Source organism: Nelumbo nucifera, chromosome 4 (genome assembly GCF_055504915.1).
Source record: "Nelumbo nucifera cultivar China Antique chromosome 4, China Antique-T2T, whole genome shotgun sequence".
Classification (NCBI taxonomy): domain Eukaryota; kingdom Viridiplantae; phylum Streptophyta; class Magnoliopsida; order Proteales; family Nelumbonaceae; genus Nelumbo; species Nelumbo nucifera.
The window spans coordinates 75701795-75723216 of NC_142652.1; the positions used below are offsets into that span (position 1 = coordinate 75701795).

At 39.1% G+C, this 21422-nt stretch overlaps 1 protein-coding gene and 1 long non-coding RNA gene across 2 annotated transcripts; both read left to right on the forward strand.

Moving 5' to 3' along the window:
- The first annotated feature begins 10906 nt into the window (after positions 1-10906).
- LOC148800742 (uncharacterized) lies at positions 10907-21293 on the forward strand. Its single transcript, XR_016068653.1, has 2 exons — positions 10907-11492; positions 20910-21293. It is a non-coding gene; the product is annotated as an uncharacterized LOC148800742 (long non-coding RNA).
- LOC104605018 (F-box family protein) lies at positions 11488-12864 on the forward strand. Its single transcript, XM_010269608.3, has one exon. It carries the CDS (start codon positions 11572-11574, stop codon positions 12676-12678), a length of 1107 nt encoding a protein of 368 aa, XP_010267910.1. The 5' UTR covers positions 11488-11571; the 3' UTR covers positions 12679-12864.
- Positions 21294-21422: the final 129 nt, after the last annotated feature.

Below are 21422 nucleotides of genomic sequence, written 5' to 3' on the forward strand. Positions count from 1 at the left end.
CTGTCCATAACAGTGTATTCGGCCAAGCCTTGTAACAAAGGCTGGGCTGAACCCAGGTGGCTGATGTGTAGATCAATGCTTGGGTCCCACGCCATATAAGAAAGCCCAACTGGGCAGCAGTTAGGAAGGCTAAGTAAGCACATGACCTTAATGGGCCTAAAGCCCATTTTGAACTGGGTTGTTTTAATTAGTTAAATATGGGGCGAATTCTGGGATGGATTAGCAGATAGGATAGGGTCTTAACCCTATCCACTCAGAGAGTCCAGATCTAAATGTGAATTAGATCTGGAAACCTCCTAATGAGATTACGAGAAGGTTGATCTAATCTGCAGATAAGATAAGGGTTTATCCTTATCACCTAAAGGGATGTTTGATCCAAATATGATTTAGATCAGCAACTCCTAATGGGATTAGAAGCTGATCCTTTAAGGTTACAAAAGAAGGAAGGGGCGGCAGCTTTTAGATTATCACAAGATCATTAGATCACTGCAAGTCTTTAGAGCTGAAATCACAGAAGAGAGAATTCCGCATACCTGCGAAAATACTCTCTTGCCGCCGCCTCACCTACCAGTTCGACCTCCTCTTCAATGGGAGAAATCGAGATTCGATCTTGATATCTGTTCCTTGTGAAGGGACTGATAGGAAGCTGTGCTCACGTGCCATCCTGCTATTTCTTGCGAAGGAATAGGTTCTTGGAGAAGAACACTGCTGATTCTGCTCCATCCTACACTACGCCATCTTCAGTGGGAACAGTCTTTGGATCCTTCCTTGGGCGTGAACACCTTCGTTGGAACATACTATTTCTCCGTATCAGGTATAATCCTCTCCTACTGCTTTTGTTCAAATCTGGTTCAGTTTATGGTTCAAGATTGATCCTTGAAAATATGATTTTCTAAATAGGGAATGTGATTCCCAATTGAAGGGAGAGAATTTTTTTTTTTTAAATTCGCACACCTTATTCCTCAAGATTTGGGCGTCCATACGATGAATCTCTCATCCCTTCAGTGGTATCAGAGCCATGGTTCAAATCTTGAACCAATACTTTTCAGATCTAAACCTGTGCAAATGGGTAGAAGGCGTTCTACCCAATTTGCGCAGATAAGGGTTTTTGGGAAATTGTTCCCAAAATTATGGGCGAATAATCTGAAATTAAATTTTATATAAATCTGATTATTGTTTAGAATTGTTCTTTATAATTTTCTTGATTTATGGGTTGTTTGTACAAAAGGAGATCGAAATCTTGATTTACGCAGGGAATCTACGATTTTGCAGTTTCTGGATTATTTTATTACATTTGGTCTGTAAAATAATTTTTTTTTTATTTTTTAGACTGAATGTAAGGGTATTCGATCTGATGTAATTATTAATAGAAATTAGGTTTTCTATTTATTTTATTTTTGGATCGAAGATGGTGGCGCAGAGAAGGAGATTTCGTAGATGGGAGAATCGCAATCTACGATTTGCAGTTTATGAAACTGCAAACTGTGATCTAACCTCTGTTTTGCAGGAAGGATTGTGCAAACAGCCCTGTTTGACTGATTCTTGATTTTCTTTTATCAGTATTTAATTTCATATTATTTTCTTGAATTAAAGATTTAATTAAAGATCAAACCCTAGACCCATTCGAACCAAGATTGGTTCAAATTGTTTGGACCAAATCTAGGGTTCGATTAAGGCTAAATGTCAGCCCTAATTTTTCCCAAAATGAGCCTGAGGATTGATAATTAATTAAATGCTTAATCCGGCCGAACCTGTAAAGGCCCAGTTTTAAATTGTTAAAACTGCTACAAGCTCACTTAACAGATAAAGCTATATGGGCCGAACCCATCAACCCTAATTCGGCCCATATACCTAGATAATATTAATGGTTAATATTATGGATTAAAAATGGGCTTCAAATGGGCTTTACAAACATTTAATTGATTGGATCAATTTATCCTTGCATGTGATGTATGGATGTGTGATGTGCTACGTACATGGGCCATAAGAAGCCTCATGTGCTACGTGCTTGTTGAAGCTAGCAAAGCAGGCAAGAGAAAGAGGAAGGCAAAGAAGCCTTAGAAAAAGACCACTAAGGGTAAGAAGCAGAAGAAAGACAAAGCATCGGATGCCTGTCACTTCTGCAAGAAGACCGGCCATTGGAAAAGGAACTGTCCTGCCTACCTGGAATCCAAGAAAGGTAATTCCGAATCTTGTGTTATAGAAACCAACTTATTGGTAGTTTCTGCATCCTAGTCAATTGACTCTGGGGCTTCAACTCATGCATGTAACTCACTACAGGGGTTCAAGGTAAGCATAAGGCTGAGTGAAGGAGAAGTTACGCTACTTAGAGCTTCTACAAGTGTTGCAGCCGCGACCATAGGAACCGTGGAGTTAATTTTTAGAGAATGAACTATTGTACTGAAAGATTGTCTTTATGCACAAAATTTAATAAGAAATTTGATTTCTGTCTCAAAACTGTGTGCGGATGGTTATTCTGTATTTTTCAGTAATACGATTACTATTAAAAGAAACAACAGATTCATCGCATACGGGGAACTAGAGAATGGTCTCTATGTTCTACATCCTTCTCTAGAAACTAACATAACCAAAACTACGTTGGCTAAAATCCCCAAGAAAAGAGTCTGTGATACAATTAATCCCACGTGCCTGTGGCATTACCGACTTGGCCACATCGGTGTTGACCGAATCACAAGGTTGGTAAAGGATGGTCCTTTGGATTTTCTAACTATAAAAGATCTTCCCACCTGTGAGCCTTGCCTACAAGGCAAGATGACAAATCAGCCATTTAACAATAAACCTGAAAGATGCACAGGCACACTTGACCTTATACATACTGATGTATGTGGTCCCCTGAGTGTTAGGACACGGAATCAACACGTGTATTTCATCACCTTTACAGATGATTTCTCACGATATGGTTACGTGTACCTAATGAGAAACAAGTCTGAATCCTTTGAAAAGTTCAAAGAGTTCAGACAAGAGGTCGAGAAACAGTCAGGGAGAGAAATTAAAGCCCTTCGATCAGATCGAGGTGGCGAGTATCTCTCTGACGAATTCAGGGACTACTTAAAGGACAATGGGATAGTATCACAATTGACTCCTCCTGCTACACCACAACTTAACGGTGTTTCAGAGAAGAGGAATAGGACCTTATTGGATATGGTCCGGTCACTTCTCATACACTCAGAGTTACCCACATCCTTTTGGGCCTACGCATTAGAGACTGCGATTTACGTGCTGAATCGGGTTCCAACCAAATCGGTTCCGAACACTCCATATGAACTTTGGACTGTAAAGAAACCAAGTGTCAGACACTTGAAGATTTGGGGTTGTCCAGCACATGTTAAAATAACAAGTGCAGACAAGTTGGAATCCGAGACCAGTCGTTGCCTATTTGTAGGCTACCCAAAAGGCTCTGTGGGTTACCTATTCTATGACCCAAGTGAGTAGAAGGTGTTCTGCAACCGAAATGCACAATTCTTGGAAAACCGATTACATCCTGGACACCCATCGTCAGAAAATAGTTCTTGATGAGGAGAGCTCAGGAGCAGTGGGAGATGTCCCGCAAGTTCCAGGTAGTGACCAACCTAGAAGATCCACTCGGGTATCCAGGCCACCAGTCCGTTATGGTTATGACCAGGATAGTTACCTGGTGGAAACCTTGACTAGTGAGGAGGATCCCGTGACTTATGCGAAAGCAATGTTGGACATAGATTCCCAGAAGTGGGTGGAGGCCATGAAAGCTGAGATGGACTCAATGGAGACCAATGGAGTCTGGACTCTAGTAGATCCGCCCTCTGGGGTAAAAGCAATTGGTTGCGAATGGATTTACAAGAGGAAGAAGGGCCCCGATGGTAGAGTTGAAACCTTCAAAGCTCGTTTGGTGGCGAAAGGGTACCTTTTTGCCTGTGGCCATGCTTAAATCCATTAGGATCCTGCTAGTTGTAGTAGCATACCATGATTATGAGATTTGGCAAATGGATGTCAAAATTGCATTCCTGAATGGAGATCTTACTGAAGATATCTACATGCAGCAGCCGCAAGGCTTCATTGCTGCTGGTTAGGAACACATGGTATGTAAACTCAATAGATCCATTTATGGACTTAAGCAATCTTCTAGGAGTTGGAACATCTGTTTTGACTCTGCTGTCAAATCGTTTGACTTCAAGCAGAATCCGGATGAGCCCTGTGTTTACAGGAAATCCAGTGGGGATAAGGTTACCTTCTTGGTTCTGTATGTAGATAACATTGTACTCATTGGGAATGATGTAGGAATGTTAATTACGATGAAAGTATGGCTTTCACAGCAATTCTCCATGAAAGATCTTGGAGAATCCTCCTATATACTGGGTCTTTGACTCTATAGAGATAGATCGAAGCGGATAATAGGATTATCCCAATCTGCTTACATTGACAAAATAGTCAAAAGATACAACATGGAGAACTCCAAGAAAGAAAATGTTCCTTTCAGGCATGGAGTCACTCTCTCCAAGAAGATGTCTCTCAAGACCTCTGAAGAGATTGAGGGCATGAAGGACGTTCCCTATGCCTCTGCCGTAGGGAGCATCATGTATGCCATGCTGTGCACTCGGCATGACATTGCTCAGGCAGTAGTGTGGTAAGCAGATTCCAAGCCAAACCAGGGCAGGAGCACTGGACTGCTGTGAAATACATACTTAAGTACCTTCGAAGACAAAAGAGTTTTGTCTGGTATTCGATGGTAGCTCACTACAGATCTAGGGGTATACTGATGCCGATTTCCAGTCGGATCCAGATGATAGAAAGTTTATATCTGGATATGTTTTCACGATAGGATCGTGTGTTGTTTTCTGAATGTCAACAAATAGGGGTCCTGAGTAGCAAATTAATAGTCCACAACCCAAGCCGAACGGATTGCCGTAAGTGAGGCTGCCTTATGAATGAAGGTGTTCATTCTTGAATTTGGAATTCAGTGCATCACCCATTCCACTGTTGTATGACAACACTGGACCTACGGGAGGATGATGTTAAGTGGTAGCATCAGCGGAGAATGTGGTAAACCCATTGACTAAGCCACTGACACAGAAAGCGTTTATGAAACACATGGAAAGTCTAGGACTCCGGCTTGTACCACATTGGACCTAAGTGCAAGTGGGAGTTGTTAGACAGTTTTTGTATACCCTTAGCTTCAATTAGAATGATGTACATTATGAGTTTATTGTAAATGAATAAATAACATATTTGATTCATGTTCCTTTGGTATGTTTCTGTGTAATACCCTTAAACTGGACACTTAATGAGACTCATGTTAGTTTAGAATGTTCACAACCAGTGGGTCGGTCTGGGGAGACCTATCCTAATAAGGCTGACACGGATGTGCCACCAAGTCGGTTGGGGTGGCCTGTCTCAGCCGCCAGGGTGAGACCCAAGGAACATGCAGTGTAGGATTAATTGATCTTTGAATCGGACCAGATTTCTAGTATTGCCCTGGACCTTGGAGATTAATGGGCAAAACTGGAAAGTTACACCCGACCCCTAGACTCGATTATGATACTACACTAGGTGTCGCATTGGGCTATCTTTGATGTACCAATCAGTGAGATCCTTAGCGGGGGTCAAAACCTGGGTATGTTGGGGCAGTCTGAGAATTCATCTGAGTGGGTGATCATAGTGACAGGATCAACCCCTTTGTCGGACAAAGGTAATGATCGGGGATGCACTTTCACTAATGGAAACCAAGACTGCCGGCAGCCAATTTCAATCGTTGAGATTTGTTTTGCAAAATATATTTTATATGAGATATCAAAGTATATATATATATGACGGTTTCCATAATGTTTGCAAGAAGGTTTTAATTCCCATGATCCATATAAGCAGAGAGTGCAACACTGTTCCTTGCAGCCGAGGGAGAGGTCCTCTCTTGTCGAGCAGTGTTTGATCATTATGGGATGAGAGGTTAAGTGTAAGACAATTGAGGATAATGCCTGATGGGCTAATCTTGCATCTGCCCACAGTCCCTGGGTGTTACAAGGTGGCTTGGCCCAAGGACCACTTAGGGTAAGTGTTGGGCCCATAGAGCCCATATGATGGGTTCCAGGGGTGCACTGTCCATAACAGTGTATTCGGCCAGGCCTTGCAACAAAGGTTGGGCTGAACCCATGTGGCTGATGTGTAGATCAATGCTTGGGTTCCACGCCATACAAGGAAGCCCAACTGGGCAGCAGTTAGGAAGGCTAAGTGAGCACATGACCTTAATGGGCCTAAAGCCCATTTCAAACTGGGCTATTTTAATTAGTTAAATATGGGGCAAATTTTGGGATGGATTAGCAGATAGGATAGGGTCTTAACCCTATCCACTCAGAGAGTCCAGATCTAAATGTGATTTAGATCTGGAAACCTCCTAATGAGATTACGAGAAGGTTGATCTAATCTGCAGATAAGATAAGGGTTTATCCTTATCACCTAAAGGGATGTTTGATCCAAATATGATTTGGATCAGCAACTCCTAATGGGATTAGAAGCTGATCCTTTAAGGTTACAAAAGAAGGAAGGGGCGGCAGCTTTTAGATTATCACAAGATCATCAGATCACTGCAAGTCTTTAGAGTTGAAATCACAGAAGAGAGAATTCAGCATACCTGCGAAAATACTCTCTTGCCGCCTCCTTCCTGCCGCTGCCTCACCTGCCAGTTTGACCTCCTCTTCAGTGAGAGAAATCAAGATTCGATGTTGATATCAGTTCCTTGTGAAGGGACTGATAGAAAGTTGTGCTCACGTGCCATCCTGCTATTTCTTGCGATGGAATAGGTTCTTGGAGAAGAACACTACTGATTCTGCTCCATCCTACACTGCGCCATCTTCAGTGGGAGCAGTCTTTGGATCCTTCCTTGGGCATGAACACCTTCGTTGGGAGATACTATTTCTCCGTATCAGGTATAATCCTCTCCTACTACTTTTGTTCAGATCTGGTTCAGTTTATGGTTCAAGATTGATCCTTGAAAATATGATTTTCTAAATAGGGAATGCGATTCCCAATTAAAGGGAGAGAATTTTTTTTTTTTTGAAATTTGCCCACCTTATTCCACAAGATTTGGGCATCCATACGATGGAGCTCTCATCCCTTCATTAACATATTTTAGTCTTCTAATCATACCCATCTCTCTCTCTCTCTCTCTCACTCACTCACTCACTCTCTCCCTCAAATCAATACTTGGACCTGAAATGGGACACGATTGTACATAGGGTCGAGGTGGTCAGTACAACCAGTCAATTTGTCCTTATGTTTAGCTTTTATAGGTAGTCTCCATGATGAGAATTGTGTAATGGTATATTTACAGATACCACATGTATACCATTTATACTATTGTTTTTCATCTGTCATTTTCTCCTTATTCTCCTTAATAAAACCTACAATATCTTAATATTCAATCAAAAGTAAACCACAAAATAGGCAGAAAGAGTTAGCAATACTCAAAAGACTAAGAAAGTAGGGGAGCCTAAATATTTTATAAAATTTTCCTTGGCTATGGGGCCTACTTTGATCCTTCTCCACCTTTTCATGGATACCATCAAGCAAGGAAATGAAAAATTCATGGGTATCTTGTTGTTCATAACTTGCTAGATTTGTTGCATGTTTCCACCAACTGCAAGAAACCACAATTTTCAACAATAAAAAAACTGCTACTTGAGACTCTTGCCAAAGGTCCATAAGCTTTGTTGTTCAGAAGAAACCAGTTCAATAGTTCAGCCTGTAGGATTATAATGTCACAATTGGCTTCTTTAGTAATTAAATGAAGCTTTCTAAGAAAACTAGCAGTTCAGCCTCCTTCGTCCAAAAATGTATTCTACATATGCAAGATACCAACATTGCTACTCACATTTCATAAAAAAATGGGACACATTTAGATCAAACTTGATTACTTGGGAATTGGAATGGTAGTGGAAGTGGCTTTTGTCAAATTATTGTGAAGAGGATAGGAGGTTCTAATGATGGTGAATGAACATAGAAGCAAAAAAAAAAAACACTTTGTAGGAAATTGCTACTTTTTATGAAACATGGGAGGTTCTTAGAAAGCCCTCCATTTCAACTAATGTTATGCATTTGTATTCTTAATAATATAAAAGATTTTTATTAAAAATATAGAAAAAATGAGATACCCTTCCTCTTCATCCTCCTCCTCCTAACCCCCCTCCTCTTAAGGAGGCTTATGCCTCCTTGTGTTCGGGAGGTTTACACCTCTTGCGTTCTGAACTACGCCTCACACCTCTAGGTAGTGGAATCCCTCGCGTCACACCTCTGCATTTTAAAATATTGGATGTAACAACATAGACTAAGGAATCAATCTTAGATTCTCCTCACTATCACTTGACAACATTCTCTGTCTCTTGCAGATTTCCCTTTGAGAAACCTCACTGTGCAGGATAAGTTATATCATTGTATTCCAACCCATCAAAAGTTTTGTAACCCAAATTAACAAGTAGAATCTACAAAGTAACATCAGTATATAAAATATGTATCCCAGAGATAAATCAATGTATGTGTAGTATTGAAGAATGGTTTACAAACATACCAAATATACTTTTCATCAAAATAGTCAGAGAACTAGTAATATAATGTTTCAGGACTGAACTCTTGAAGCCTATATAACTTCATATATTGTTATTGAAAAATTCATTGATATTAATTAAAGAAACTAGAACATCAATCCACTATACTTTGAGAAAGCCAAATTAAAATCCACTTCCATCATTTCTACTTGTTTTTGTTGGAGATTTTGAAGTTATTTGTAGGCCTTTGCATCTTGGGCCAGCGAGTTTGTTGTATTGGAGTAGATGCTGTTGAAGGAGTTCATGTGCAAACCCAACAAGCCACCTTTGCAAGGTTTCTCAAGAATGTTGTTGTGTAGTTTCTTATAGGGAAGAAGGCTTCAATAAGATCTGTTAGATCCAACTGAGGCTGGGAAATGGCTCCACCAAACCAGTCTTCGCATAAGATGAAATTAACAATAAATTCAGTCAATAAAAGTACTAAAAATGTGGAAGACATTATCTAGACAACGTAGATAATGAAGCCTTGGCCGTGAGTGGATAGGGAAGTTATTCTGGAAAGATCCCTTCCCCTGTTTCAATCATCGCCACTTGCAGCCTCGGATCTAAACACAGCGGGTGGAGCGACACTCTTAACACACAATAGCAACGACAACTAGGCAGGAGCGGTGGCATCACCAATATCTACTTCGACAGATTGCCCTATCTCATAGTTGTCCATCTCTAACTCATCAACTATGGAGGAGAGAAACAACACTAAACTCGAATGGTTGTAGCAAGGTATCAAAACTGGATTCAATGTGTCTTTTAAGTGTTAGAATACGACCATTATCCGTAAGCTCTTGTTGCTGAATCTATTAATGGGGAGATCCGATCTTGGAACAGTACATCAACGAAACACGTTGAGAAAAACTTAAAAGAAAAGAGCAGAAATCGAACTACCAGGAAGAAGGATTCTTCACTAAATAATTAAGAGAAAATTCAATCAAAAAATTGTCTTAGCCTTCTCCTAGCTACTCTTTATATAAGCATACATCCTTATGGCTCCTATAAGAAAGTTTTCTAATCTATGAAAACACTCCATAATAGAATCCTACTAAAACTCCTCAAAAAAGAAAGTCTTAATTGAGCAATCCTAATATAAGAAAACACTCCATAATAGAATCCTACCAAAACTCTTCAAAAAGAAAGTCCTAATTGAATACAAATTCGAAATCTCGCTATAACACTAACTTGGTAATTGCGAACTAAGATAGAAACTTTGTGATGGCACCAACTTGGTAAAAATGAACTAAGATAAAAATTCTGTGATGATGCTATATCGGTAAATATTTACTAAGTTGGGTCGGTGGCACCATCTCTACTTCTTATGTGTCTTGGAATGGTCCCAACTTGCATAGAACTTATTAGCTTCATTTTGTGCTGCATCATCCTCTCCTTATATGTACTAAGATGGGTTTTCGAAAACCAACTTTGTAAATGTTTACTCAATTGGTCCGAATCCCATATTGCATCATCCTCCCCAGGTTGAAGAGAATCCATCATCAGATTCATGCTATCATGTGAGAGTCCTCCAACATTACGTATTGTGCTTCGTTTGTGCTTCTATGTTTCCAACTTTCTAATAGACAATTGGTGGTGTAACCCTCCAATACAAATTGGAATGTCTTCATTGCATTTCTTAACTTTTGAAACACAATTAATTGTTGATTTTCAAATAATTTAGTTCTCCCTTTATTGACCATTTTAAACTTTGCAAAAATGATTGCTAATATGGATCCTCATAGACTTGTATGAAGACAATGCTATCAAACCCTCTGGAATGATAAATATTGTCTCAATCTTCTTAAAAATCATGATAAAGGATAACATGCATTAGGGTTAGACGTTAGACTTGGGTCCTCAGGTTAGTCAATCAACCATTCAACCCACAATGAAATTTGACATAAATATACATGTAACTATGTATTTATACATACATACATACATGCAAATACATGTCTCTATATATATGTGTATATATATATATATATATATATATATATATATATATATATATATGTAATTGGGTTAGGTTCAGGCTAATCAAGGGCTAGGCTCTATCCAATCTAAAAAACCCAAACTTTTAGACTTAGGCCTAACATGAGGACTGAAAATCTAAGCCCATGCCAGGTTAAAATTATAAATTGGGTTGGTCTGGACTTAGATTGAGCACACCCAAGTTGCATCCCTAATATCTATGCATTCCCAAAATGCATTTCGATACACTTTATTTTTTCTGCAGTCATCATTATACATCTTTTAAAATCGCATCCTTAATACTTGGGCTTTGGATACTTAGAAATCTTGGCTTCACGTGGAGATGACCATCCCAAAATTTTAGTCCAATATTTTCCTCACTCTAGCGCGGTCCATACCATGCTTGAATACATAACCTAGGCCCAAGCCCGAAATATTCGAAGCGGGCCAGGCCGGGCCGAAAATGATCATCCCTGTCGGGTTCCTCTGGTCTGGTCCACTTTTCTTGCACGTGCAAATACACACCCCGCTTCAGTGGCTTTCTTGCGTGCAGCGCAGAGGAAAATAAACAAAACGGACTCGGAGTCTCGAACTGGTTCTTCATCTACGATTCACGTGCCTGTGCCTCTGTATTCGTATCGCGGATAACTTCTACGCTTCACAGACTAGTCCTTCATTTCTCCAGTTCTCCTCCTCTCCCTCGCAAGTTATTTGATCATCTGATCCTTCAATCTCTTTGTTTTCTCGTCAGCAGATTCTAATCGCGTATATCATCGGATGTTCGAATAACGATATCAGTCGTCTTTGTTTTTTCTTCGTTTTAATGATAACAATTAATTAGGTTTCATCCGTTAATGACGAATTCCAAGTCCTCTGACGAAGATTCTGTTCTTGCAAATTCAAGAAAGGGTTTCTTTTCAAAAATCAATCTCCAAAGCTTATCTGGTAAGTATAACTCAAACACCCTTTGAATTCTCATAAACGGATATCCAATTTCTTTTCTTTTCCTTTTGCAAAGTAAGTTATGAGTTTGTCCGATTTGGAAAATGGTTTCTTCCCTGAGGAAGTGGTTCTTCAAATCCTTGCTAGATTGCCAATCAAATCCCTATTTAGATGCAAATCCGTTTGTAAGCTTTGGTATAGATTACCTTCTAACAAGTATTTCATTCAACTCTATAACGAAGTATCATCTAAGAATCCAATGGTCTTAGTTGAGCTCATAAAATCCTTTTATGTCAAATCCAGTTTTATCTGTGTAGACAGACTCAGAGGTGTTTCTGAGTTCTCTCTGGATTTCTTGAATGATAGAGTGAAAGTCAGAGCTTCTTGTAATGGCTTGCTATGTTGTGCTAGCGTGCCAAACAAGGGTGTTTATTATGTTTGTAATCCACTGACCCGGGAATTCAAGTTGCTACCCAGGACTAGAGAAAGGCCGATGACTCGATTTCATCCTGATGATGAGGCTACCCTTGTTGGATTAGCGTTCAATGTATCTAATCAGAAATTTAATGTTGTTTTAGCGGGGTTTTACCGGCCATTTGGACATAGGCCACTTGATTCTTTCGTTTGCGTGGTTTTTGATTCGGAAACCAATACTTGGAGGAAGTCTATCTCGTCTCGAAGCGATGAATTTACACATATGAACAGGAATCAAGTTGTGTTCGCCAATGGGTCATTGCACTGGTTGACATACAGTTGTTTGTATATCCTTGTGTTTGATTTGGATAATGAGGTTTGGAGGAAGATTTCACTGCCAGGTGAGGTAATTGCTCGGTCTGGAAACAGGGTTCATTTGTTGGAGTTGGATGGATCTGTGTCCATAATTCAGATTTCAGAGGCTTGGATGAATATATGGGCGTTGAAGAATTATGAAAGAGAGGAATGGTGTACAGTGGACAAAGTGAGCCTTAGGTGTATTAGAGGACTTGTCCCAAGTGTTTTCCCCATAAGTCAGACTAGCGAATTTGTGTTCTTAGCAACCCAAAGACAGATCTTGGTGTACCATCGGAATAGTCGAGTTTGGAAGGAGATGTATTCTGTGAAGAACACTTTCTCCTACCCTTTGTGGTTCTCTGCACATGCTTTTCGAAGCACACTTTTCTCTTGTCATCAAGGCCTGGATTATTCTTGAGAAGTTTGTTTTAGCTTTGTTTGGAAGACATTGTAAATAGCTTTTGTGACCAATACTGTAAATTTCAATATTTATGCTTCTTGATCTTTTCCACTAATGTTTATGAGGTTTATGACCTTTTGATATTTACCTTTTTTCTTGGATCTTTTCTTTGATAATGATAACCAAACACTACAATTTAAAGTATTCACTTCTGTACATTTATTTGTCTTGACCCCGAGGATCTTGTTTTCTGATTGTTTACATACTCATGGAATAGGTTGGGGGGGGTGTGGAGGGATGGAGGGACTGGGATGGTGTAGAACTAGTAAAAAACTACTTAGGAGTAGAAATCCTTAATTGTTTGGGTAACACTTCGGCTGTTTAACTGCATATGATTATGTATGTCTCAATGTTGGTTGGTTGAACCTTGCCATCTTTTGGATCTACCATATAAAATGTTGTGTTGAAGGTATGCCCTATTTGATTAATTTAGTTATATAATTTCTTGACTCTGTTTATCAATATCATTGGTATTCAGTATTCTTACTGCTTTAGAGAATGATAGTACAAGTGGTTATTGAGTTCTCTTTTTTCTTACTGCATTAGAACACAAGCTCTCCCCTCCCTCTTCATTCACTTGCATGTGCTCCTTTATACTGCTTTTTGGTTTTAGATTTTCCGTTAATCTACTTGATGGTTCCCTACATTTTCCATAGGAAGTTGATGGGGTCCCATGATTGATTCTTTTTGAGTTTTTTTCCTTCTTGGTTTAGTTTAATTGTTTCAATACCTTCATTGTATTTGCTTATTTTCATTTGAGATCACCCTTTGCTTATTGAGGTAAAAATGAAGCATTGGTCCATATTTTCTCTCTTTACATTGTTACATGTATGTTATTTCCTTTTCAATCAGCAAAAGCTCAGAATTTATTAATTTTTGGTAGAAGTCAAGATGATTGTTAGTTGTACACAAGGTTCAAAATAGCAATATACCCTGGTGCAGTGGATAGGGTGTATCAGTACTTTGAAGTTTGAACCTAACGTTAACCTTTCTTCTTAGATATATTTTAGTAGTCGTACAAGACTACAGATTTGAACAGTAAATAAAAGAAAATTAGAAGAGAAGAGAAGAGAAGAAGAAGAGAGATGGAGAAGAGGAACTCACAGAAGGGTTTTAGGAGAAGAGAATGGTTGGTTGTCTTAAAACAGCCGCCCCACCCTTTGAATTTATATGCATAGTTTCCTAATTGTAAAAGAACTTTAATGCTTACATGGCAAGATAAGATAATTAAAAACTAATCTTAGATAAGATAGAATAGGATTAAAACTAATCCTACTAGGAAAGCTGATCTTAATCAGTGACTTAATTAAATCTAAGTACAACTTAGGCTGTCACACGAGTACACTAATGTGGGGCCCACACTTTCCTACATTCCCCTCAAGTTGGAAGTAGATGTTTGTCATTCCCAACTTGTATAGGTCTTCTAACTTCTTTCTTGAAACAGCCTTGGTGAGAAGGTCTGCAAGTTGCATGTCAGAGGTGATGTAGGGGAGGCATACTTTTTGAGATGTAACCCTTTCTCTAATAAAATGCCGGTCCACTTCAATATGCTTAGTGTTGTCATGCTATACTGGATTATGCACTATATTAATGGCAGCCTGGTTATCACAGTACAACATTAGGGGTTTCTCATAAGTAATACCCAATTCCTCAAGTAATGATCTTAACCATAGAATCTCAGCCACACCATTTTCCATGGATCTATATTCAGCTTCAGCACTGGAACGTGAGACAACACTTTGTTTCTTACTCTTCCAGGAGACCAGATTACCCCTTACAAAGGCACAATATCCAGAGGTAGATTTTCGATCATCAACACACCCAGCCCAATCAGCATCTGTATAGACTTCTATCTTCATGTGGTCATTTTTCTAGAACAAAATGCCTCTGCCTGGGGATCTCTTCAAATATGCTAATATCCTCTCAACTGCAAGGAGATGAGTAGTTCTGGGAGAGTGCATATATTGACTTATTACACTGACTGCATAACTGATGTTAGGTCGTGTGAGGCAAAGATAGAGAAGTTTTCCAACTAACCGTTGGAACATAGCTTTATCTTCAAGAGGTTCTCCACCCTCTGCACTAATCCTGTGGTTCTGTTCAATAGGTGTGTGTCCATAGGCTTAACTCTCAACTTTCTTGTTTCTTCTAGCAGATCAAGGACATACTTTCATTAAGAGACAAAAATCCCATGCTTGGATCTAGCTACCTCAATGCCCAAGAAGTATCGTGGTTCCCCTAGATCTTTCACCTTAAACTCTTGATGAAGAAGTTGCTTAAGAGACTCAATTTCACCAGTATCACTCCCTGTTACTACAATATCGTCCACATACATAGCAAGCAAAGTTACGGAAGAATCCACTCTCTTAATAAACAAGGTGTGGTCTGACTGGGCCTGCACATATCCGAACCTATCAAGGTCTCGTCTGAATTTGTCAAACCAAGCTCTGGGGGACTGTTTTAGTCCATATAAAGCTTGTTCAACCAGCAAACCTTTTTTTTTGTCTCTGTACCATAAAATCCAGGAGGCAACTGCATGTAAACTTCTTCCTGCAAGTCTCCATTGAGAAAAGGCGTTTTTAACATCCATTTGATACAACGACCAGGAGTAACTGGTTCAAGAGATAATAGGACTCTGATAGTGGTCATCTTTGCTACTGGTACAAAAGTTTCTAAGTAGTCAATACCATATGTCTGAGTAAATCTTTTTGCAACTAACCGGGCCTTAGACCTTTCAACAGAACCATCAGCATTATGTTTCACAGTGAATACCCATCTACATCCAACCGGTTTCTTACCTTTAGGCTGATCAACTATCTCCCAAGTATTGTTTCTGATGAGGGCATCCATCTCTGTTTTTATTGCATCTTTCTATTCTGGTACTTCCAATGCTTCTTGTATTGTTCTGGGAATGGGAATATCAGCAATGGATGCGAGAAAAGACTTATAGGAGGGAGACAAATGATCATAGGACAAGAACTGAGAAATGTTGTGAGCTGTGGATGTGGTACAATGACGCTTGCCCTTACAAACTGCTATGGGAAGATCAAGATCATCTAATGAAGGTGAAGGCTCCATGGTGGGATGTCTCTCATCTGTAGTATCTATGGTACCTGGATCTGGATCTGCAAAAGGATTTGGGGCTACTATGGTATTGGGATCTGGATCTGCAGAGGAAACTAGGACTGGCCTGCACTACTGATGTCCGAAATCAACTTGTCTCCATTATCTGTGATAGACTCTCACATCCCTGCACCTTTGACAACCTTCCCCATTACACCCTTCTTCACTTAATGGGATTGGTAAAGGAACTTCTGATGAGCTGCTCCCAGCCTCACTATTCTCTCCCTGAGGAGAAACCCTTGGATAATAGGGTTTATCCTCAAAGAAGGTGACATCCATTAAAACAAATAATTTTCCACAAGTGGGTTCATAACAACAATATCCCTTTTGATTTTGGGCATAACCAAGGAAAATACATTTGGAGGCCTTAGGATCAAATTTGGAATGATGGGGGCCAAGGATTTGAACGAAGCAAGTGCACCCAATGGTTTTGAGTGGAATGGCAAACAATTCTTTATCAGGGTATAAAAGGATAAATGGAGGTTTCATATCAAGAACCCGTTCGGGAATCCGATTGATGAGATAAATTGCTGTAAGAACAACATCCCCCCAGAAACGTATAAGCACATTTGAGGTAAACATAATGCCTCTGGCTACCTCTAATATGTGTCTATTCTTTCTTTCAGTAACCCCATTCTGTTGTGGTGTATGTGGGCAGGTACTCTGATGGACAACCCCATGTTCAAGCATGTAGGAGGCCAATGGGTTTGCAAAATATTCTTTTGCATTATCAGATCTAAAAATTTTAATTTTAACCCCAAGTTGGGTTAAAATCATTTGATGAAAGATCTAGGTTAATGCAGGAACCTCATCTCGAGAACGCAGATGAACCCAAGAAAACCGAGTATAATCATCAACAAATAATAGAAAATATCTGTACCCTTCCATGGCTGAGGTATGATAGGGTCCCCAAACATCAATATGCACAATTTCAAAAGGAATATTGCTTCTGCTATTACTTAATGAATAAGTTGTCCTGCAATGTTTTGCAAGCTCACAACTTTCACACTTCAAACTATACATCTGAATAGATTCAAATAAACTAGGAAATAAACTCTTCAAGGTCTGAAAGGATAAATGACCCAGCCTATTATGCCAAAGCATCACCTAATCAACAGACTGAGAAACAAAGGATTTCTTAGTTTCACTATCTTCCTGATGAGCACTTCCTCCAAGTAGGTAGATTCCATTTGTCTCACGGCCAGTCCCAATCACCTTCCTTGTCTCTAGATTCTGAAAAACACATCTATCTAGAAAAAAGGTTACTGGACAATTCTGTTTTTTTTTGTAATGCTACTAACTGAGAGCAAGTTAGTATTAAACTTAGGAACATGCAAGACGGAGGATATGGAAAAGGCATCAGACAACTTGATGTCTCCTTTGCTAGAAATAGGAACAAGGGATCCATCAGCAATGGACACTTTGTCTTTACTAGAAGATAAATGATAGGTAGAGAAAAGTGATGGAAAACCAGTCATACGATCAGATGCTCTTGAATCTATTATCCAAGAATGTTTTGCATTACCTGGATACCTTGTAGGGCTGCGAGGATCTCAGCTCTAAGAGAGTCTCCTTCCCCAATTAGGCCTGAGAACATAGCAATAATAGCCCCCGTCTCATTTCTGAATACTCCCCCAATCCCAGAAGACCCTGTGTTCCTTATACAGCTACCATCAAAATTCAATTTTATGAACCCAGAAGGAGGAGGGGACCACAAAGGACTACAGGTCCTCTTACAGAGGGCAGAGGAGGCTATCTCCTTCCAATTTCTCACCACATCAGCCACAGAATAATCTGAGAACAATTCCATAGTTTTCAACCAATGTGCCACCCTTAACAGGATTAGATCTAATAAGTTTCCAATGGTTCTTTTCTTATCTGAAAATATTCGTGAGTTTCTTTCTTCCCATAGAGACCAACACACTACAGCCCTAATGCTTCTCCACATAGTCTTCCCTCTCTTCTTCGGCCATCTGAAAAAAGATGGAGAGAACAAGCTTTGGACACTCCCAGGGGAAATCCAAACACACCCAAAGAGGGAAAAGACCCACTCCCAAACTGATTTAGCAACTGAACAAGTGACCATAAGGTGGTAACCAGTTTCCCCATCAGCTTTACAGAGAGTACATCTATTAGGAAGTAAACAATAGTTGGGTCTCTTCTTCTCAAGTAGGTCATTTGTGTTAATTTTTTCCAGGAAAGTTTCCAAACAAAAACTACCAACCCAAGGAGGAATGGGCCTATTCCAAATTTCTTTAACCGGGAAAGACAACCCAATGGGATCAGAAGGCTGAGTTAAAGTCTCGAAAAATGAGGCACAAGAGAAAACATCTGAAGAGGAGGGAACCCAAAATCTGGTGTCCTCCTTAATGGGATCCAAGAAGACATTTTCAAGGATGGCTAACAAAGACAAAATGTGGTCCAAGTCTGTGTCCCTAATTGCCCTTCTCAGCCCAGGTTCCACCCAAACCCTAAAGGAGAGTCTGAGAGGGTTAAGAAGGAAGAAATGAGTTCATTTTTCAAATCAAAAAGAGCATACAAAGAGGGGAATTGGTCCATTAGAGGTGAGTCCCCGATCCAAAGTTGTTCCCAAAATTTTATTTTATTACTGGAGTCAAGACCATACCTGATACAAGGGGAGAATACTGGAAGCAGTTTGTGTATGGCTGACCAAGGAGAAGCGGCTGTAGTCCTTGCCAAGATTCTAGGTTCCCAACCATTGTCTTCCAACCCATGTATACTAGCCACAATCTTTGTCCACAACTTGTCTCTTTCCAACGGAAACCTCCATAGCCATTTCCCCAACAATGCCATGTTCCTCTTCTTAAGATTCCCAATCCCAAGACCTCCTAGCTTTTTACCTCTACTTACCACCTCCCAACTCACCCTATGGTCCCGCTTCTCCTCTCCAGGCTCCCACAAGAAATCTCTCATAAGCTTTTCCAAAGTGTTGGAGGCCTTTGTGGGGATCTTAAACACAGATAGGAAGTACACAGGAAGATTAGCTAGAGTTGATCTAATCAAAGTGATTCTCCCTCCCCCCCCCAAGGAAAGATAATTTTTCCTCCAAGAGGCAAGCCTTTTCCCAAATCCTCCAACTTTAATGCTTACATGGCAAGATAAGATAATTAAAAACTAATCCTAGGTAAGATAGAATAGGATTAAAACTAATCCTAATAGGAAAGCTGATCCTAATCAATGACTTAAATAAATCTAAGTACAACTTAGGCCGTCACACAAGTACACTAATGTGGGGCCCACACTTTCCTACAATTTTTTTTTTCAGAATTCAGGAGAGGGGTGGGAATATTAATGTTTAACATTTAAAACAAACATTTCTTGAAGAAAGCCTTAAAAGCAACTTATCAGTGACCAGTCGTTATGATATGTATCGGCCAATATAGTCCTATACATTGCGAAATTTTGATACTTAGTTGTACACTTTTGACAAGGTTAATCCAATTGATGGTGACATGATATGATATCAATATTGATGCTTCATGTTGGAGAACTGATATTGATACTGCATGTTCGAGGGATATTGGGACAGTACAAACTTTGATCTTCATACCATTCTATTACATGTGCTTGTAGAAAATATTGTTGTAGGAAACTGTGTTAATGATAAACCTTTGTTAATTTTCCATAATATAGAAAGATATATAGTATAGATAAATAAAAAGATCGGACTATATTATCATTATAATAGATGTGATAATCTAATTAATACCTATACCTTGGATTTTGGAAATAAAGAGTCATAATCTTGTTTCTCTGTAACAGTATCTTTACCTTGGTATCTCAGATCTTATTTAGGCGGCCAAGTAAAATAGGCTTAATATTTTTAGATTTACTATTTAATTTTCTCCTTACACAGTATGAAATGTTCAGTGTTGGGCAATCAAGAAACACCGTAGCTTTACTATATATAATTCTGATACTTACCTTGGCTTCACATCCAGACCATAAAAGTTAAATCGAAATATTTTAACAGTATCATATAATGCCAATGCTTGACTTGTAAAGGGTAGTTGTCCAAATATTTAATCTTTAAACCTAATCACTGAGTCGTGACATTTAGAGTACAGCGAAAAAAGCTTCAAGATCTATTTATCAAAAAAAAAAAGTTTCGAAATCTAAATGCTTTTTCATCTTTTTATCCTTTTTGTCTATCTTTGCTTTTGCATGTGCATGGCACATGTCCTTGCACTAATCTAAATAAATAAGCATTGCTGAGGGTATACAATTTTACTGACTTGAGACTTGTTAATGTAAATCCTATATACCTCACCAGTTCAGAAAAGTGAGCATGACTGAAACAAGGATGCTAAGATGGATTGGCAAGACTAGGAAAGATAACAACGAATGCATCAGGAATGATTTATAAGTAGCCCCACTAGGTGGCAAGGTGGGAAAAGGTTGATTGAGATGATTTTTTCCATGTGCAACGAGGAGTTAGAAGGTGCTAAAAGAGAAATGAATGATCAAAGAAGAATTACGGAAAAACCATCTCAATCATTTAACTATGAAATGATTTAAGGACTTAAAATATGACAGAAGATTTTACTCTTGATACAGTGAAATGGCAAGACTGGAATCATGTAGCTGATCCCAAATGTTTAGAAAAGGTTTTGTCGAGTATTCTCTCTCTCTCCACATACACATACACATTTCCTCTTCGTTTACAAATTAGGAAGCAGACACTTGAGAAAAACCATTAAAACTTGAACTTCTGAATATCATATCTTGTCTAGCCAATCCTAGTAAAGTAGTTTCTAGATTGGGAGAAAAGTATATCAGCATTTATATTTTATTTTCATAGCATTGTTGGATACTCCTACTTTTTTACTAGAACTGTGCTTATAAACTAATTTTTCCTGTTATAGAACATCCAAGGTTTTAAAATGCAAAAATGTTACACCATCATTTCTAACTTTGCCGTCCTTTGGTGTATATGGCTACAAAAGATTTTCTTTATATGTTAACATATAAAACATATTATTCAAGGAAGCATAGGCTTTATATCAATGCAATTCAGCATATTGCTTTGGCTTTTCTGTTGGAAGGGAGTGCTATCTCAACTCAAGTGGTGTCGCTCGTGATATCACGAAATTGACCCCTAGGAAAATGACAGAACATCTGGTACTTCATACATAGTAGCATAAAAGTGGTGACCAACGGTTAGTATTCATCAAAATTCACCCCCCGGGGGGAATCAAAGTTTTCTGCTGTCGTACTTTCCAACATCATAGATATTGCCGCTGGTTTATTTGTTAACATCATTGAACCTGTTTAAGTTCTTTTTTTTTCTTCTTTTAAGCTTCTGATTTTTGTTTTGTGCAATTTTCCTTGTGTTCTGTTGAGATTCTAGTTTTGTATTTGATCATTTTCTGTGTTTTCTTATGAGTGTAATCTGAATGTTCATTAATATTATTTGTATTGTTGTTGTTGATGGCTCCATGCAACGGGGTGTAGCCCACCCTTGGTGTAGGTGGGATTCAATCCTAAGTTTCCGCTACAACCAACTTAAGACCTAAGTAGCTAGTCGGCACTAGGGGTGTAATCAAAGTCAAGTCTAC